General features: G+C 37.3%; 4 protein-coding genes across 8 annotated transcripts; 3 read left to right on the top strand and 1 right to left on the bottom strand.

Moving 5' to 3' along the window:
• Positions 1-109: 109 nt before the first annotated feature.
• Positions 110-2,407, bottom strand: LOC121985787 (myosin-12-like). The gene is made up of 9 exons (XM_042539430.1): positions 2,271-2,407; positions 1,796-1,873; positions 1,548-1,688; positions 1,235-1,378; positions 1,012-1,157; positions 780-936; positions 652-710; positions 401-560; positions 110-321 (listed from the first exon to the last, which is right to left on the bottom strand). The coding sequence occupies exons 2-9, from the start codon at positions 1,796-1,798 to the stop codon at positions 163-165; spliced, it is 969 nt and encodes a 322-aa protein (XP_042395364.1). The 5' UTR covers positions 1,799-1,873; positions 2,271-2,407; the 3' UTR covers positions 110-162.
• LOC121985790 (non-specific lipid transfer protein GPI-anchored 15-like) lies at positions 2,290-3,129 on the top strand. Of its 2 annotated transcripts, none has more exons than XM_042539433.1 (2): positions 2,290-2,732; positions 2,845-3,129. In XM_042539433.1, exons 1-2 carry the CDS (start codon positions 2,405-2,407, stop codon positions 3,000-3,002), a joined length of 486 nt encoding a protein of 161 aa, XP_042395367.1. In that variant the 5' UTR covers positions 2,290-2,404; the 3' UTR covers positions 3,003-3,129. The 2 variants fall into 2 exon arrangements, with proteins under 2 accessions (XP_042395367.1, XP_042395366.1); XM_042539432.1 differs by having other exon boundaries at positions 2,294-2,732; positions 2,842-3,129.
• Positions 3,130-3,255: 126 nt separating this feature from the next.
• LOC121985788 lies at positions 3,256-6,390 on the top strand. The gene is made up of 4 exons (XM_042539431.1): positions 3,256-3,793; positions 4,066-4,147; positions 5,828-6,042; positions 6,170-6,390. The coding sequence occupies exons 1-4, from the start codon at positions 3,297-3,299 to the stop codon at positions 6,288-6,290; spliced, it is 915 nt and encodes a 304-aa protein (XP_042395365.1). The 5' UTR covers positions 3,256-3,296; the 3' UTR covers positions 6,291-6,390.
• Positions 6,391-6,880: 490 nt separating this feature from the next.
• LOC121985786 (putative GPI-anchored protein pfl2) lies at positions 6,881-20,579 on the top strand. 4 transcript variants are annotated; one of them, XM_042539428.1, is made up of 11 exons: positions 6,881-7,242; positions 8,141-8,184; positions 8,485-8,599; positions 8,712-8,838; positions 13,577-14,268; positions 17,600-17,861; positions 17,935-18,211; positions 18,964-19,122; positions 19,552-19,703; positions 19,767-20,016; positions 20,093-20,579. In XM_042539428.1, the coding sequence occupies exons 1-11, from the start codon at positions 7,053-7,055 to the stop codon at positions 20,348-20,350; spliced, it is 2,526 nt and encodes an 841-aa protein (XP_042395362.1). In that variant the 5' UTR covers positions 6,881-7,052; the 3' UTR covers positions 20,351-20,579. The 4 variants fall into 4 exon arrangements, with proteins under 4 accessions (XP_042395362.1, XP_042395361.1, XP_042395360.1 ...); XM_042539427.1 differs by having other exon boundaries at positions 18,967-19,122; positions 19,552-20,016; XM_042539426.1 differs by having other exon boundaries at positions 19,552-20,016.

The raw sequence follows: 20,579 nt of genomic DNA, 5'->3' as shown, positions 1-20,579 counted from the left end.
ACGATTTCTCATCTTTCAACTGTGATGAATCCACATCGCTTCCTTTGTCGAAGTTTATGTTTCCCAGGTGAAGAATTGCGGCTACCACACGAAAGATGGCTTCCTGCAAATGCAGATTCAAATTCCACAATTTGGTTTAGTAAGAATCAACTCGAACGAAGCTCAACTGACCTGTTCTTCCACATTGATTCCGACAATATCCAAGGCATTTCTAGTCTCCAAGTACTCCCTAGCATCATCCACATTTGCAACATCATAGCAGTTGGTTTGATTTAGATAATGGAACGTTCTTGGGTCAGCAACCTTAAACTTCTTTGCATCCTGACAATCATAGAGTTATTATCTTGAGTTCTAGTTAACATAAGCTTTGCAGAAGAAGGAAGAAGAAGAAAATAAGGACCTCCGGCGGTGCAGCGCAGAGCATGTAAAAGCAATGGTAGTTTCTTTCTGGATCAGATAGTTGACAAACTCTGGAGCGCTCGAGCAGATATGTGCGGATTGCAGCTCCAGAAATCTTTCCATACTTATCGAATTGAATCTCGACGAATTTACCAAAACGGCTGTAAGATGTTTTTTTTTTCTTCTCTGCATTAGATCGAGCTCGATATGGAATTGCTTAGTATATAACAAGTAATCTACTTAATTACTCACCTTGAGTTATTATTTTTCACTGTTTTGGCATTCCCGAATGCTTCGAGCACTGGATTAGACTGCAGAATACAATATTCATCCATCACTCTCAGGTAGTTGTATGAATGCGGAAGACAGATATAGTTTACCTCCAAGACTTGCTGTTCTACTGTTCGGCCCTCTGTGCACGACCTCCCACCCATGAAAGCTAGATACCTCATGAGCATCTTGGTCGTCTCCGTTTTACCAGCTCCACTCTCTCCACTAACCAGAATCGATTGACTTCCCTGTTCATTTATGATTGCCCTGGAACAACCTCAACAGAGTTACTAACCTCCATTGAGGTTTAATTTCGATGCCATGCTGCCAAAAGCAGAGTACCTGTAGCAAGCATCCGCGACTGCGAAAAGATGCGGCCTTAGCTCGCCGAAAGCGGCACCTTTGTACTGCTCCATCACGTCGAGATCATACAAATGTGGAAGCCTCCGGAATGGGTTTACAGCGATCAAAATATTCCCAGTGTATGTCTGTCAAACGTATAAGATTGATTGCTTCAGCACTTGACCTGTGTTTCTGACTGGTAGATTAGAAAGATGAAACATACATATATTTCATTCAGTGCGTAACGCGTCGAGAGATTGTGGAGAACTCCTGGTTCATGGAGGTAAGCTAACTTGGTCATATCATCCACCCCAGCTTGATGAGTCTCTGTATCTTTAGGGTATACATTTGACAGACTAACCACGACCTAGATTTTTTTTTCAAAAAAAAAATGATCTTGAAAATGATTCATTAGATCCACAATTCTAGAGCATGTTCGATATGCAATTCATCATCAAGAAGGACAATTAGAGAGAAACTCCATATATCGATGGATTCATATAAAACTCGGGACATTGATGGAGAGCATGACGTACAGTCTTGGTGGCGTCGCCATTAGTGATGACGACGGTGGCATTGCTATCTGTGATCGCAGTAACCTCTCCATCGATCCATGCGACGTTGGGATCCTCCACCCACACATGAGAACCCACAACGATGACGTTCATTGGGGTCCCCTAATCACCATGCATGCACCAATATGGAAGCTTATCGATAAATGCTCATTTTTCTTTTCTTTTCTTTGTCTGTGATAAATCAACCCAATAGATCGAGAAGCACTTACCATGTCTCCGCGAGCTCTGTTTACGTACGGGTCATTCAATACCGATCAAGCAGGTGGGGAAGAAGAAAACTGGGAGATCTGGAAAGGGCAAAATACATGAGGTTAAACCATATTCGAGGAGTGAATCAATTAACCCCACTCAATTTTTACAAATGTGTTTAAATAATATAAAAGAAAATGCTGATTTATTGTAGTCGCTTCTTGATCATATGATTTTATTTTAGGCTTTTTATATTGTTATAAAGAAAATGCTAATGCAAGCTTGATCCTAATTTTGAAGGTAATTAATGAAGTAAAGGAATGGCATGAATCTTCTTCATGGAAAATACAAACAAATACCGATGACAAAATCGCCATTAATTAATCCCACAACTCTGCCCATTCAGTTTCAGACAGTTGGCGAATCATCACATCCATGATGGTCAACGAGAGAAAAATCTATGAGGTTCGTTAGAGAGTAGGAAGAGTGGCTCACCTACGCCAATTGCCAGCCAGTTTCCACTTTGTTCCTTGCTTTCACGCTTGTTTCAGCATTAAAAGACTGCTCTCTAGATCGGTTCCCCAATTCAATCTCAACGAGCCATTTTCTCTGTTTCAGCCGCTTCAGGAATGGCCGGAGCTAGAACTATGCGTGCAATCCTTATGATCGCAGCAATGGCGTCGGTGCTGACGGCCGGCGCGGAGGCCCAGTCGTCTTCCTGCTCGTCGGTCATCGCTAGCTTGTCGCCGTGCCTGGACTACATCACCGGCAACGCCTCCGCCCCTTCGAGATCCTGCTGCTCGCAGCTCGCCTCCGTGGCGCAATCGGAGCCGCGGTGCATCTGTACCATCATCAGCAGCGGCGCGTCCGCGGCCCCCTCCCTCGGGATCAACCAGACTCTGGCGATGGCCCTCCCCGGCGCTTGCAACGTCCAGCTTCCCCTCAGCCAGTGCGACTGTAAGCTCGCTGCCGCTTTAGCTTTTCAATTAGTTTCTTCTGTTCTTAGGATGCACGACGATCACTGATGACTGAACTTGTTGCGGCGTTCCATGGATTAAACCGCCAGCAGCTAGCGGCCCGACGGCTTCTCCGGCGAGACCATTGACGCCCCCATCAGGCGTAGGAACAAGGACCCAGGACTCGGACTCCTCGAGCGGGAACTCTGTTCAAGTGCTCACGCTGCTGCCTCTCGTGGTCGCTCTGTTGGCGTCGTCGGTGTTTACCTGATATTACTGCACCAGATGTTGTATTGTTCTTGGGGTTCGAGAAGATTGGATTCTCATCTCTTCTCATTGTTCTCTTTGTAATGCTTGAAACTTTATCAGTATTCATTTTTATCATGTATTTTATTTCATTAGTGTTTATATGATTTTCGATTTTTAAAAATATCTTACTTTAGTCGTAAAAACGAAAAAAGAAAAATAAAATTTTATGAAATCGCTCGTCTTTAATTACCAAATCTGCCACGAAGTGAGGCATCGTATCGAACACAAAGCCAAATCCAGAAGTATTGGGGAGACCATGCTGAGCTTAAGCGCCTCATCTTCCAGTTCCACCGCATCTCCTGCTTCCGCTCCCTTCCTCTCTCGTCCCCACAAATCCGATCACCATTGCCCCGACCATCACCGGAATCTCCTCCTCCTCGCCATCCGCCGCCGCCGTATCCTCCTTGCCGTGCTTACGACCCCGTTCCTCCATCACGCCCTCGTACCCCGCTCCCCGGCCCTCGCCCGTGGCCTCTTCCGCATGCCCCCTCCCGGCCTAGCCAACCGCTACTTCCTCGTGCGCGCCGGGGAGTCGGTCTACGAGAGCTACGGCGTCCTGCGCACCAACCCTGTCGCCAAGACGTCCGTCGACAGCGGCCTTTCGGTCGAGGGCGCCAGGCAGGCTGCCCAGACCGCCCTCGAGCTGAAGCGACTGGGCGCTTGCGACGCGAGTTGCTGGATCTGGCCCTCCATTACCCAGCGAGCCTATCAAGCTGCTGAAATCATCGCTTCAGTCAACGGCGTCGATCGCAGGTTGGTCCATCTTTTGGTAATTTTCATAGAGCCATTCTCTAAATCTCCCAAATAAATGCCACAATGCTCTGATTTCAGCATAAATATGTTCTAATCAAGCTAGAAATGACAATTTTTTTATTTGCCTTTTTTTATGGTTATTTTTGGGTGCAAAATACTGCGTCCATTTTTTTCAATACACTTCGATGTTCTTTTAGGAAATAGTTAATCTCAGTTGTTGACAACCTCTATCAATAAATAGACAATTGAAGATTTCACTCCCTTGAATGTAGCCGGATCGTACCAGAGTACAGTTTTCTTGATGCTAGAGGTCTGGGAGCATTTGAAGGAAGGAGTTTAGGTTCTATCAATAAGGTACCGAATCGAAATTGCAGATACACAATTGAATGCAATTTTTAAATTATGACGTTGCAGTATTTTTTTTTTTCCTTCCTATTTTGCTTTTAAGTCTGGATCCTCCTACTCAGGTCCGTGAAGAATTCCATTGCTAAAATGCTCGGGTTCCATATGGTTTTAGACGTAATCTGAGTATTTCACTATTTCTGTGCTCAAAAAACATAAATAAGTAAGAATTTGAGAAGAACTGATGCATAACACCCCAAATAACAGAGAATTTGTAATCTTACTCCCTGCATAGTGCTTTTGTATGTTTTTATTGAAGTGAATCATGCTTTAAAGCTGCTTGAATTTACACAAGAGATTCTAGCGTATTTGCTGCAAATTTGGAAGATCGTTCTTTACTGCATTGTCAAGTTGGATAAGGCTTGATTCATGATTTAGGGTGTTTCTTAAACTAGACTTGACCGACTGGTTAAATCAGGAACCAAAGGCTAATTTGATGTGGTTGGATCAGTAGGACTTGAGATGCTGATTGATTCAACTCCCAGTGTGGATTTGAAAACACTGATGGCCTAAGAGAGCACAGAGTATACTCAGGACTCAGGAGCAAGACAATAAAAATATGAAAAGTAATTGATGGATTTTTTGATGCATGTCTATGGAATACGGAAAATAACTGATAGGTTTTCTTATGCTGTAGCATAAGTTATAAGCATATTAGTTTGCATTGTTGAAATTTTAAATTGATGTTCTAAAGTCTAGTGTTACAAGTAAAATGAGTTATATTTTCTCTCTACTGGTGATTGAGTTTTATTTCCTAGTAATTGTTGGCATGCAATTAGTATTGTAATTGACAAATCCCTGTAATCTTTATGAATGTTTTTTAACTAAAAAATATGACGCTTCACTGTTCTTGCTAAGGCTCATGATTCTTATACTGAATTTGGGCATTTAGTTTAGTTTGTTAAGTGGAATACTTAATTTCTGTTGGAAATGGAAGAGGGTTCTTGAAAGTCAATAGATAGTTTGTAAGGATGAAGTTTCTTTCACTTGATTATCCTCGGAATAAAGTGATCTTTTTTTACGCTTACTCTGTTAGAGTACGGCTTTGACTTTTGCAGTTTGGGTAGTATAAAAAGAACACTGTTTATTAAAAGAGCTATGTGCTCTGTTTATTCATTGTTTACATAAAAAAGCAGACCAGATATTCAACATCATTTAAGAGTTATGAACAGTGTGTATTATAAATTTTATGACAACTAATAGCCAAGTGTTGTAAGATATTTTCTTTGATCAAGTTGAGAAGAAAAGGAAAGATTTGTCATTACATAGCTGACAACCAGCATGACATTTTGTCATTTTTTTTTGGAAAATAAAAATGAATTGATAAGTAAACAACCTAATAATCTTATATTATCTAGCATACTTCCAGTTAACTTTTAGCACGGGATGGGTTGTCATCCAAAGTGGAAAACTAGTTGACTAACGTCATTGCTCTATGCTGAACTTTGTGATAATTAATTAACATAGCCAACCATAAATAGCTTTAACTTTTAACTTCACTTGTTGTCATGAAGTGAACTATATCTATAGAGCAAACATGAGCATGATAACATAACGAATATATAATTGTCTTTCGGTACCTGATGTTTCTGCTATAGCATTCATCATTTAACTTGACAGTTGTTCTTACAGGTTTATGAATCAGATAACATTTCTTCTGATAATAAACCACCTCCAGTTGATGATGGCACACCAAATGAGAGTGTTGCAGATGTATTTGTGAGGGTAACACAGCTCATGTCGATATTAGAAACACAGTATTCTGCAGATACAGTAATTATTGTTTCACCAGATTCAGACAATTTGTCAGTTTTGCAAGCCGGCTTGATAGGACTCGATTTGCGAAGGTAAACAAATAGCAACTTAATTCAGAACGCATTCTAATTATGCTCATAGTCTTAGACTTTCTTTGATTATGGCATTCTGGTGATGCACAGACATGCTGATAATGGTCTTCACCTATTCATCATGCAGGCACAGTGATTTGTTCTTTAGCCCAGGCGAGGTGAGACTCGTCGATCCAAATAGCATACCTGACTACAAACAACCAGCTTCTGCTGTTTACAAGTGCGCAAACCCTCCAAGTTGTAAATAGTTTACTGCTCATGAGATTCGATATCTTCCATTGTATATATGACAATACCGCTGAATACTTGGTTACTTGATAGTTTACTCTCATCTGATTTCCAATATTACGAGACAATGCTTCTGATTTTTAAAATTCTGCCGAATAATAAGAATAAGAATAAGAAAACTGATAATAATAATAATAGTTTATTTTTGTAATTGTTTTTTAAAAAATAGAAGAGAAGAGAAGAGAAAAAGAGATAAAATATCAAAAGAAACAATTTAATTTTGTATATCTCAGAAATAGTACTTATAATTTGTTGAGAGAAATCTTGCATTACTTGTTAATTAACCCACCTAATTAATTAGCGATTAGAACGTTATAATATATAATTCGATTTAATAGTTATGGTACGTACCGATGATTTAGAGGTGCAAAGCGGATTATGTTTTTTTTGTTTTAATCTTTGAGGGCGTTTTATAATTTTTGAAATTCTTAGGAAAATTGCGAACTTTGTGAAGCTTCAAGGGTGTTTTTAAATTTTCCCAAAATATAATAATATTTCATTAGAATAAATTACTGAAAATAATTTAGTAAAGGATTCCTAACTTGTGGTGAGACGGATAACATTTGACATTAAAACTTTTTAGGGCGGGATATATGCTCGAAAATATACGCGGTGAGGGATAGAGCCGAAAAGGGTTTTCGCCGCCCAAGTCCTCAGGCGTTACCAGGTCGCGCTTTCACTTTGCTCCTCGCTCTGCTAGCGGAACAAGGGCGGAGGAGAGGATGAGCGGTGCCGGAAGCGGAGGCAGCAGGGGAAACGGCCCGTCGTTAGCGATCACGATTCCGTCCGGGTCGAGGAAGCTGGTGCATAGTCTCAAAGAGATCGTGAACTGCTCGGAGGTGGAGATCTACGCCATGCTCTGCGAGTGCGACATGGATCCTGATGAGGCTGTCAACCGACTCCTCTCGCAAGGTGCCCGTTCCCTCAATATTTCCTTCTCTCTCTCTCGGTTGGTTCTGTCAGTGATGTTTCTGTTCTCGACATCAGATTATGTGATAGAGGCGATGTACTAATGGTTTGAAATGAGAGGGACAGAGACGGAGGCGGTTTTGCATATCTGTATTTGTTTCGCCTTGGATCCGAGGAAAAAATAAATCCAGTTTTGCTTGCCAAAACGTTTGCTTTACTGAAAGAAAAACGTCTGGTGGAGGATTTCTACCTTTGTCTACAGAACAAAGGAAGAAGCAGCCTTTTTTCATGTCTCGTTTACGTGAATTTTGGATACTCGCCCTCAATATCTAACCTCAAAGCATAGGAAACCTCACGGAAGTAATTTAATTCGTTAAGCAACTGTTGCTTGATTTTCAATACTTGGAGCATTTATCTTGCAATACCTTCACCCCGCAGGGTGCCCGTGCCACCTCTCGTCTTCCTTTGCTTAGCTTATTGTTGAAAAGGAAAAATAATGAGGGGAAGTGAGGCATATAATACAAACGTTTTTTTATCCTACTTGATGGATGCAATGTGTCACAGATCATTTTTATTTCCTTTTGGGTTCAAGTATGTTCATTTTTGTAGAGAGAGTCATTGCTATTCACTTGTATATACACTTCATATATTAGTACTGAATTGCCTTTTGGTACCCTCGAGAAATCACTTATCTTATCTAACCTCTATATCTGTTTGACCTCCCTGTTATATAAATATATACAACATTTAAATTGTCCTCCCCATCACTTTTTTTGGCCATTGAGTTACCTAATTAATGCTGTGAAATAGTGTGACTGATGAAATATTTCTGAAAATTGTTAAATGGTAATCAAGCTCTCAAAGTAGGCATACATCTACTTACTGTTCATTCACAATGCAGATACTTTTCATGAAGTGAAGAATAAGCGCGATAAGAAAAAGGAGGTTAGTGAATGCACTGTTACACAATTTTTTTGGTAGATTTCACAGCTTTGGACATGCTTTAAGGTGTTTAGTAAGTATAGGTCGTGTGACCATTAAATTGATCAGACTGTCATAATCTTTGATGCCTTTGTTTCTATAGATCCTTGAGGTGATCACACATTCTTTTTCAACCACTAATTGAAAAGGGATATTAGTTATGTGTTCAGTTAATTATTGTTTTAGACTTCAAATGTTCTATTGGTAATTTTGTTAGACAAGGTAGAAATTTAATCCAACTTTCCCCTCTCTTTCTCTTTTTAGACCAGAGAATTTCCAGAAACAAAGTCTCGAACAGGGAATAACATCTCTGGAAGAGGAGCTAGGGGGAGCACAGACCGTGGCAGTCGTAATACTTCTTCCCAATCTAGTTCTATTGGTACGTTGCTATACTATTTTGGTTTCTATATCTTTGTTGGAGACTGTATATTATATGTATTTTTTTTTTTCTATTTGATTGCAAATTTCTGTTCATCTATTTGTCCTTATAGAACATGGCGTTGGCAAGGGTAAAGTCACATACAGGAAAGAAAATGGTGGTAATACTGTTCCAGTGTCACCTGTTTTGGAATATTCCACAGTACCAACTAATCCTCCTCAAACACAAACAATCGCAAGGTGATCACTAATTTAATTTCATTGGACTGGCAGTTTGTTGGATATTTACATTGGAAGTAGTATGTTCCAATGCCCAGATAAATATTATACCTCTATCTTTTGGTGATTTGTTTTTTATTTTGGGTGTTGGATGCTTTAGATATGTTTAGGCAGTTGTAATTTAAGATGATGGTGAAATTGCAAGTTTAAATTTCTTGATATATTTTCTTGACCTTGGTTCCAATAAAAGGATTTTTTTTTGGGCAAAAATTAAAAGGGTGTCCATCATTTGTAAAATCGTCAGATGGGCGCTTCATTTCCAATTAAAGTCAAATGGGCGCCCCATTTAACATGAACTATCCAAAATACTCTTACATTATTTAATCATTTATTCGATCGTGTAGAAGCTAGCAATTAACTTTTACAATTGTAGAAGCCAGTTGCTAACTTCTATAAAAATGACTTTATATATTTTGATTTTGCTTCTCCGTGTGTAACCCGGTTAAAACAATATTTCAATGAGCAAACTAACGATGGGGACTCCATGACACTCACTACATTTCAAATGAATATTATTTAATCATGATTAATTATGTAGAACCTAGCATGTAGCTTCTATAACATGTAGAAGCTAGCAACTACCTTTTACAGCATGTAAAAGCTAGCAATTAGCTTCAAGTTTTTATCATTTTGATTTTACTTTTATGATTGATAATCTGGTAAAACAACATTTCAATGAGTAAAACAAACGTGTAGACTACATGTCACTCATTACATTTCAAATGAACATAATTTAATCATGATCGAGTGTGTATAAGCTAGCATGTAGCTTCTACAGCATATAACAGCTACTTGCTAGCTTCTACACATTGTAGAAGTTAGCCGGTAGCTTCTATAACGTGTAGCAACTACCTGCTAGCTTATATACATTGTAGAAGTTAGCCGGTAGCTTCTAGACATTGTAGAAGTTACTCAGTAGTTGAATCCATGGGTATTTTCGGAATAAAATTGTGGGAGGGTGCTCATTTGACTTTTTTTGGAAGAGGGGTGTTAATATGATGTTTCTCTTAATTTGGGGTGCTGTTTTGATTTTTGCCCTTTTTTTTTCTTTCTATGCTCTTTAGCTCTACAATTATGTATTGGCTATAGTTCCAAATGCTTGGATTGTTACACCATAATTTGATTCAATGCTTGGGTACCTTAGGAAGACATATATGGTACAAAGTCACTGGCAGAGTGTCAATACTTATGCTTTCTTTTAGTTATCTACTCAACAAGCTTGCTTAATTGTGAATGATGCTAGTCTATGTAACTTGGACTTGGATACAAGTGTCTAGTATGGATGTGGAACCAAGTGTTCGACATAAGTACTTATTAAAATCTGTACAACATGGGGGATAGTGTACATATGATGTCCATTCAGAGTGAGTGTCTAAGTGTCAATTTCCTATACAAGTACAGAAGGGGTAGATGCTGGGCTGATCCTTTATGATCACTTCAATATGTATAAAAAATTATGTAGAACACTTAGTGTAGGATTATTCCTGATGTTGTTGTGAAGAACCATACTACATAATTTGGTTAGTATTTTAAGTTTTTAACTTCGGACAAGCTCTGATGTCTTAGCAGAACTAAATGATTTTTGGATTTAGAGTAATATTTACTTATTTTTGGCAAGACTATATGAGTTCTGATTGCCTTCTTTTCAATATTCATTGGTATTGCTTAACTGACAAGTTATATTCTAGATTTCTTCAATCAGATCAAATTCCAGTTGCATGTGTGTTGTGTCTCATCCTTTTTTGGAGAATATCTAAACAAAGAAATGCTATTTTGTTCTTATTATGCCAAGTGGATGGAACTGCATGTTGTTTCACTCATATAAAATTATTTACATGAATATGGCTTCACTTTATAATGAGACAATTGTAAATGGTAAACTAGAATCTTGCGGGAAACACTACAAGGGAAATGTTCTAGGCTTGGTAGAATAAAGATAGAATATATAAAATTTAAGTTTAGCAATATTAGATATAATGTGACAATTGTTAAGATAGGAGATGACAAGTTATTTGGAACTAAGAGCTTTATATATTTAGGATTATTTTTGTAAAATGATGGAGTGATTGAGAGAGATGTCTTACATAGAATACAAGCAGGATAATTGAAATGTTGGAGAGCGTCGAGTGTTTTATGTGATCGTACTTAAAGGAAAATTTTATAGAACCGCAGTTAGACCTGCTATGTTATATGGAGATGAATGTTGGGTGACTCGAGTACATGAGCAGAAGATGAGAGTTGTAGAGATAAGGATGTTAAGGTGAATGTGTGGATATACGAGAATGGACAGAATAAGAAATGAGAGCATTAGAGAAAAAGTCGGAGTTGCATCCATTAAAGGAAAACTCCGAGCGACACATCTGGTATGGGCATTTACTTAGACGATTAATAAATGCTCCAGTTAGGCGATGTGAAACTATGGCAAACACGCATATTAAACGAGAAAGAGGACGGCCAAAAAAGACTTGGTTAGTTACAATAAAACAAGATAAAATTTATTTAAGTATAAATGATGATATAGTTGGAGATAGACCTTAATGATGTAAAAGAATCCATATAGCTGACCCCACCTAGTGGGATAAGGTTTGGTTGTTGTTGTTGTTATTGTTGTATGACTTCACATCATAAGTAAAGCTCTATTGTGGATGGTATCATAATTATCTGTCTCTAATGATGATGATCCTTACCTTCTTATCTTGATCAATCATGAAGCATGATATTGCAATAACTAGTTGGTACGTAGTGTCACAGGTGGCAAAATTGATCCGTTAATTTGTCAAGTCTAACCATTGGTCCAAATAATAGCTCATCGCAACTGAGAATTTATCCATTAACTTATTAGGCCCGACCATTTGCCTAAAATACTTAAGACTTAAGTTACTAATACTCACTCATATAAGCTTATAAATCTTCTTCATGCCTATAGCTACCATGTAAGATTAAACTATGGTGGCAAAAGAAGAATTCTGCTGTGTTTGGGTTAGCCAAGTTTCTTTGCACATGTCAGAGATTGACCCCCCTTCAATTACTTTTCATTTTTCCTGCTACAATTGAAAGGTAACTTTACAAGAAAAATAATCATTGAGCCAATATTCATCAAATATTCCTTTATTGTCAAGAGATTTCTGAATCGTATCATTCCAAAAATCCAAGATCTTACAGAAATAAGGGGATCCAGCTATCAGAAGATTTTCAGATCTTGGTACTTACAGTTAATTGGATAGGCATGTAGCTATCCATGTTTGAATCTGACTCATGCCTTTTATTGTTGGACCTTGTATTTATCCTATTGTTGGTCTTGTTGCTAGGAATTGCTTGGATTTGAATAGGCATGATTCAGGAGTATTATTCGCAGCAATTCTTTCCACTTTATCACACATTGCAATGATTGCACTATGATGTTGTTAGGAAAGTGAAGGGGCAAGTCTTTGTGAGGCATGATCTTTCAAGTGTGATGGATTTTATCTACCTCCTCTTTTGATTGACAATGACAATGCTGCCAGAGATAATTTTTATAGCAAGAGTAAAGTCATAACAAAGCAGAGAATAAAGTATCCTACTATCCTTCTTCAGTTTGCAGAATGCTACAGTTGGTTTCTTGGACTGCTGAACTTGAACTGTTGCAATTTACTCATGGTCATTCACTACCTATCTGGTTTAGGTAGTTGCACAATCCAGGGCAGGATTTTGGTTCTTGTTGGTCAATGATACTATAACATTACATCAATTTCTGTCTCTGTGGGTATATATGCTTTTCTTTATTACCTACTCATTCATTTAGTTAAATGATCACATATCCAAATAACATAAACCCTCATGAAAGCCCTGTTCTTTACTTTAATATAAGCACTTAACTTTGCCACAAGGCATAGTTGTGTGAGGTTTAGTTATAGTTCTTTGTTTTCCATCAATGTTGTCAATGTTATGAAAGAAGAATGGATCCTTGATTTTGCTAAATATTCATAGCAAATGGAAGGTCACCTGTATTTCTGGAGGAACTAGCACTGTTGCTTGCTTGATGCGCTTAGGCAGGATAGGAACGGATTGTTGTATTCCCTTGTTTATGCTTTCTCTGACATAGGATCTATTGAGGACGTCATTCGTTCAGGGACATGATCAAAGGACTAAAGATAATGTTGGGGATATATGGAATGACTGACCATTATGTCAAGAAGAGTTGAACAATAGATGAAGATCATTTGGTTGATGAAATGTAGGCACTGGAAGTGATTCTCTCTGCGAATTAGGGTTCTTAGTACGAGCAGGAACTTCCGAAGAGAATATGATAGCTTCTAGGAATTCCCTGATAAATGGATATATAGAATTTCTTTACTGCTTGTTGATAACAAATGAAACCTTGAATAAGAATAATAATTTGTGAACTATTGGTGATGATTTTAGTACCAGCTTTGTTTTACTAGCTTGTAAAGAAACATCTTTAAAGCCTCTTTCTAGTTGTTGGAAAAAATGATTCCCAGCAATTTATTTAAAGCATGATTTATACTTCTATTATTACTTTTGACCAACTTGTAAAACTTTTTGATTTTATAAAGTATATTTAAAAATTTTGCTACTTGTATTGAATTATTTGTGAGCAGATCATACGGTTTGGTTGTCCTCTAGTTTTTTACTACTTTTACTTAATTGGTTGTGAGTACTATGCTTATCAAATTTCCTTTCTTTCCTCATGTTTTTGCAGCAATCTGTCTTCTTTTGGAAATACAACACAACCAGCAAGTGTTGCTGAAGGCATTTCTATGCCAATGCAATCCTTATCTGGCTTCCATAACAGCTGGTTAGGCAAGCAGGGACAGATGTCCATGGCTGATATTGTTAAAATGGGTAGACCTCAAGCTAGACCTAGCATACCCGCCATGGAAACTGAAAGGTCTGACTTGACAAAAAATGCAACGATGTCAAATGTATCAAACCAGGGGTTCAAGGAATCCTCAATTGAAGTCTTTCAAACAGATTCAGAAGAAATTTCAGAATCATTTCAGGAATCTGATCATGTTTATGAGCATGGAGTTGATGACATGATTGTTGAAAATTGGCATATCTCTCAAGATGGATGGTTTGAGCAACCTATGGAAAGTGCATCAACCACACCTGGAATATCTGGCGTCAGTGCTTTTTATGAAAACACTTCAGATTTGTCATCATCTGCAATGGTTAACAGACCTAACTACCATATAGATTCTCACTTGGAAGGCATTCATCTGGAGGAAAAACTTAATATTAAAACATTGCCAGCTAAATGCAGATCCACATCTGCCTCTAGCATGCACTTTATGGTGGGTTCTTCAGTAGATGCTCCGCATTTAGATGAGGGTACAGTGGGAAATACAAATTCCCACCTATCACAAAGGCATGAGCTAGATCATTGTGAAGGTAAATTTCACCCTTCCTATGCTCTTTCTTTATCTCTTTATTTTTCATTACCGATATTTGCTCTTCCATTGTGCACTGAATCAAATTTTTGGTTCTAAACATTGAAAATATGGAATTATTATTTACTGCTGGTTCAGATCCTTGTAATCACTAGCAATTATCGGTTTAAAGTACCTAACAAATTTGCTGGTTATAAAGATCATCAGTTTATGAGGTTATATCAGACTCAATATCTTTGTTATTTTTTATTTGTCATTACCTATTACTTTTGTTTATTTATGTTGCATTGAGATTTGATATGCCATTCTAGATCCTTGAATCTTTCTTTCGGAGTTTCGGGTTTGATTTGTGGAAAGAGAACTTAAGAAACTAAGGGTGAGTTTGGTTTGTGCGTTTTTCATTTTCATTTTCATTTTCTGGAAAACGTGCGTTTCTGAAAAATGATGTTTGGTTTGCATTTTTCATATATGTTTTCTAAAAAAAAGAAATAACATTTTCTGGAAAAATAAAGAATGTCTAAAAGTCATTTTCTATTTTCTAGCAAACGTGCGTTTTTTAGAAAATGAAAATGGAAAACATGCAAACCAAACACACCCTAAAGGTTTTTAGTTAAGTGAAACTAAAATTAAGTATGTAAATGTAATTTCACTTATGAGCAATAAGTAAAATAGATGAAAATGGAATTTTTATAAATTAGATATCTTGGGTTTTTTATTTAATAAGATGGGTTGAACGGAGAGGAGCTTGTAGAGTCTTGTGGGATTTTCCTATGTCACTTTTGGCTAAAAGGGAAATTATATGACTGGTAGGCTGAAATATTCAATTATTTAGAGTGGAAGCTTCTAGAGGGTTGAGGGAGACTAACCCTTACATTAATGTAATAAAGAATGCTTTAATTAATTATTTAATTTCAATATTACTAGTGGCATAGCATTGCATGTATAAATTGTATTGACAGACAATGATCCTTGTGTGTTTTATCTCATTATCTCCCACTTAACTTCCGCCTAGAAGTTAAGGTTGAGTTTCCTTTTCGACTTTGTTATATAGTTGTTTCAAACATTTTAGAAGTTACCAATTGCATAAATGCTCAAGTGTGAACTTTTTCTTGGAGTATATAATTTGGACCATGGTACAGAAATTAACAAGTTTACGTTATGAGATTTTAATAAATGGTGTATATTCAACAACTTTTTAAGTTAAAAATCATTAGGACAAATATGTAAATGAACAGTTCAGTATATTTACAAGTGTGATTGTCAAACTGTTATCAGGATTAAGCATCAAAATGCCTAAGCTTCAACCATATTGAATCAGTAGGATTAATTGAAAAGGAATTAATAGAAACATTTAAAAAACAAAAAAAAACAAATTTCAATAGTATTCTGATTAAGAGAATTTATATGACATTTTAAATTGACTTAATTAATTCATTCAAATAGTGCATTAACTTTTGGGTAATTAACTTACCCCATAACTAATTAAGTTAATTAAATACAATCGAACACCTTTCCTTCAAGTTCATTGATATCAATTTTTTGTCAAATCTTTATTTTTATTTTAACACTATTTTTTTTATTAATTAATGAAAGTTGACTTTTAAATAGGGGAACGACATACATCAATTAGCAGAATTTATTTATTTTAATATTTTAATAATCATCACCATATACTCTACAAATTTAGAAACTTTTAATCAAATTTTAAAAAATAATTAATCATGTTTATTAAAAAATCCTGTGTCTATAAAGGCTACATTGTTATTGGTTTTCTTTGTCCTTTTCCTCTCCTTATCATGGCACTCATGGTTCTGGAACCTGATGGACTATAGCATGTCGGGTATGCTTGTTTGTCTAAGGGTCCACGAGGATGGATCGTACTTGCAAAAAATGTAGGAAGGGTGATTCTCTTTGAAGGGGAATGCCTTTGGACTTTATTTGATGTGCATTCTTTTGTAGCTTTCTGCAAGTTTGCATGTAAACTCTATTATCAAGCCTCCATGCTGAATGCATTTCACTCGAGTAAGTCATGCTGAGTGGATATTTAGACACCAAGCTCTATTCATATATCAGTGTCCATGTGCATATCCATCTTGATAGGAAGTGGCTTCACTCATTGCGTGATCTGTTGGAAACAATACCCTAGAGAGAAATGTGCTGCTGGAACTGAGTGAGATTTTATTGGTGGCAAATCCTTTACTTACGTTTGCAGGTTTGAGTTGCAGATCAACGTGTCATGAGGATGTGTCATGGTTTTGGCACAGGAGTACATTGATATCTGATGAATTATACCCTATTATCCTCAGTAGGAATATTTCATCTAAAGCACTTGACTATCTAAGGGCCTATTAGGTGGAGGTTTTCATTGTATCAAATAGACATGGTGTTTCAAAAGGGGAATGCCTCTAGACTTTGTATGATGCAGATTCTTTAATAGCTTGGTGCAGGAGCACACACATGCTTTTTGGAAGAGTGCCAATGCTAAGGATCATTTGATCGAGCAGATACTCATCTGGATTGTGCTACCTGGACGACAAAGTTTCCCAACCGCTTAGTGATCTGTGGGTGTCTGCTTGAGTGTTGAACTCGCTTTCATAGTTTGAGCCTTTGAGGTTCAATGGAAACAGTGACCCATAATAACCCACTTGCCTCGTGCATTTGCTAATGCCTTGTTTTAATTCAATTGCTAAGATTTGTCGTCACCCAATGTTATAAGATTTTCTTACCTGTAACCAAGATTCATCAATTTGTTGCTTGGGTTTGCCACCCTCAATTTACTTTTCATCACTCTCTTCCCTCACGACCAAGCTAAAGCATTTTTTTTTTCAAATTACTCTTGATCTGAGCTTGTTTAAAACGATTGCAGACCTGCTTTCTAAAAATGTTTTTTATTCATTGGCTTATTTCTTTGCTTCTTTTCCCACCTTTATTGATCTCCTTCAAAAAACTGATTTCTCATGAAAAATCACATCTATCTTTCCTGATCCTGATCAGGACAAATCAATTATAACAACCATGCTGATGTTAAGCTCTTGGCTCTACTCACGGAAGGTTTGATCTTGATTCGTTTCCATTTTTGTTTAATACATTACCATAAAGGGCACTTGAAATTTTCCATAGGATCTATTTTACACCTTGTTTTTAATTGGTAGAGTTGAGGTTTTGATATCATGACAATACTCTTGAACAATAATTTATTTTTCCTTCTTCCAGTATCCAATGTTTCTTTTCCTTTCCAAGGAACTCATGCAATGCTGTGAACATGATCAGCTGCTGTCATTTTGAGAATATCTACCTTTCTCTCCATGTCTGAGTTTTTTTTCCTGCTGCAGATGGCAGGATTGAAATTTCATCAGCTGCTGCAAATTTAGGCCAGCTAAGTTTGCAAGAGGAAACAAGTCCTATTGAACCCAATCCTGCAGTGATAATTCCTGAGCATTTAAGGGTTACAAATTCAGAATGCACACGTTTGAGCTTTGGCAGTTTTGTTTCCGGTGCATTTTGTGGATCTTTAAAGTTGGACCCACTAAAAAGCAACTCTGAAATGTTGCCTGTTTTGAATGATGCTCCAAGAGTTGATAGTCCTTATGTGAGGTAACTTTTTTTGTTTTTTTTTGTAAAACATTGTTGTTTGATTTCATTCTAATAAAGGGTGTCTTTTTATTAGAAATCATGACCACCATGATGTGCAACTCAAGACCACTCTGTCTGAGAACTTGGCTTCCGTATCTACATCTGGCCCAGAGAACCTTATCATGCCCTTAGTTTCACAAGCTGAAATAATGAGGAAAGACCCATTGGATGACGAACATGGACTTCACTACACCCATCCATCTGCTTCTAATTATGAATCTTCAACCTCTATGGAACCAAATACTGCAGCTTATGCTTTCTCACATGGAAATGCACAAATGCAAAGTCTTTCAGCTTTATCAAGTTTGATGGTAATGAACTAATCTATGATAGTCTGGTATGGGGATGATTTTATGGTGTTTATTTTTCCTAGCATTCACCCTGGTAAGGGTTTCGTTATACTGGAAAATTTAAGGTAGTTAATCTAATAATCATTGTGCAATCTAAAAGGCTTAGGCTTAGTGCATTCCTGTGCTTTTCTTGATAATTATCTGCTTTCTGTTTTGTACCTATGCACATTTAGCTGGGTAATTTCTGATAGTTTTCCCCAGTGTCGTAAGCCAAACCAAATTTGGCACTTCTCTTGATCAATTGGCTAAAGTAATTTTGATTCATAATGCAAATGACATCTTAATTAATACTGTGTTAGCATTCACCAGTATAACATACAAATTAGGAAACAGATCTCATGAGTTGGTTTATGCATTTTTTTGGTTCTTATTTGATTAATTCACATTTCAAGTGGCCAGCATGTACTCTGCTTTAAATTTTTTGATGGCTTATGAATAATTAGTCCAATGTTTCAGCTATGAAATTAGCTTACTTATTTAAAAAAGAGGAAAACTCTTGTAGCAAGATTTCTACTTGCTTCATATGTTTATATATTTTGAAAACAGAGTTCTTTGGAAAGAATATGTGATCCTTTTGATTGCCAAAAAAAAACCCTATATTGTAGTTATTCCTACTTTTGATTCATGGAGGTTGAGGTGTTGTCACTTTTCATGATTTGAATAAAATAAGTTTGATTGCATGGAATTTTTCACCATCAATATCCACCATGCAGCAGACAAGTGATCTACAAAATAGAATATTACCGGCGAGCGTTCCTCCTATTTGGGAGTTCGATCTTCCTTTGTCTACATTGTTGACCACCCAGTCAATGCCTATGAGGTATAGCACAACAATATCATCTGATAGTGGGCCAAGCGTGTCCATGCCTCAGGTAATCGCTAGCTTCTTAAATTCTTATATACATTATTTTTTGACTGCTTGGAATTTGGTTTTCAAATTGGCAAAGTATCTGCTGATTTTTATGGTCATTCCCACTGGGATTATGTTTATTAATTTTTTTTTTTCACAAATCGGAAGCAAACATCTGCTGATCATGACAGACATTTTTATCATGTTCAGTGGGCATGTTAAGTTTTTTGGCTCTTTTTTTCATTGGTTTCATGATAGCAGCTATCTCAGTTGTAGTAGCATGTATTTGTCACCAATCTGTCTGTTATTTCTTCTGCCCTTATGGTTCATATGCAAACATGAAACGTCAAGTGTTTTAATTGATAATTACTGCATGGTATTTTAATTGATAATTACTGCATTAAGAATTGAAGGAATCAATTTTTTTGTTCTCAAGTAATACCTTTTGCAGGCTTTGAACCCAGGAGTGTTTTCAAATCATCATTCTACTCTGCAATCCTTGCCAAGCACCACTATGCTTGCAAGTCCTGCATTTCAACACCTTCCTCTCCACCATTACTCTCAGCCATCTCTTCCAATAGGCCAATTTTCCAATATGATAAGGTACCCTTTCCTTCCCCAAAACTATTACCTGCCTTCTTACCAACAAACATATGCTGCAAACAGTCCGTTCCACCAAACAACTCTGGTTCCTGCTGCGAATACCAAATATCCACAGCTTCAATATAGAAGTAGCTTGCCTCTGACAAGCTTACCGCAGGCTTATACCAATTCCACTTCTTATGGAGAGTTTGGAAACTCGTCAACCCTTCCAGGGAGCTTCACCCTTAACCACACATCTCCATCTTCTTCAACAATTGGGTTTGATGAAGCTTTGAGATTGCATTACAAAGAAGGTTACACGTCCAGTCAGCAGGTATTAGTGATTTCACCTCGGTTGCTAATCATTTTAACATAATAATCTGAATTAACTATGAGATTGGGATTGCCAGATTGAGAACCCTGCGATGCGGATTCAGGGTGCTGGTTCTGCTCTTCCAGCCAGCAACTACTATGATTATCAAAGTCAGAATCAGATCCCAGGAGTTCATCAAAATCAACTGGCCATGCTCGGAGCTTTGGGGTACCAAGACATGCACCATACACAGGGTGGCTCCTCAAGCCAACCTAACCATAGGGAAGGGAATTTGAATGACTCTCAGTCCATGCAATCACAGTCGACAAACCATATCTGGCAACGTGGTTACTAAGCCCTTGCTGATGACTCCGCCTTTTTTATGGGTCCTTTAAAGATTGTGTGTGTGAGTTTGATCAGATGTATACGCCATTTGATGCTTTCTAAACTGACCAGAAGGACTCAACTGGTTGGCGGTTGCTAATTTCATTTGACAGTTTTTCGAGTGTGCCTTGCTTTTAGCAATTAACGTGAATTCTTGTAGACTGATCTTGTTTGAAGAAAACATTTACAACTTACTTTCA

Source organism: Zingiber officinale, chromosome 5B (assembly GCF_018446385.1).
Source record: "Zingiber officinale cultivar Zhangliang chromosome 5B, Zo_v1.1, whole genome shotgun sequence".
Taxonomy (NCBI): Eukaryota; Viridiplantae; Streptophyta; class Magnoliopsida; order Zingiberales; family Zingiberaceae; genus Zingiber; species Zingiber officinale.
The sequence above is the reverse complement of the archived record's forward strand: the minus strand, read 5'-3'. Positions and strand labels throughout refer to the sequence as shown.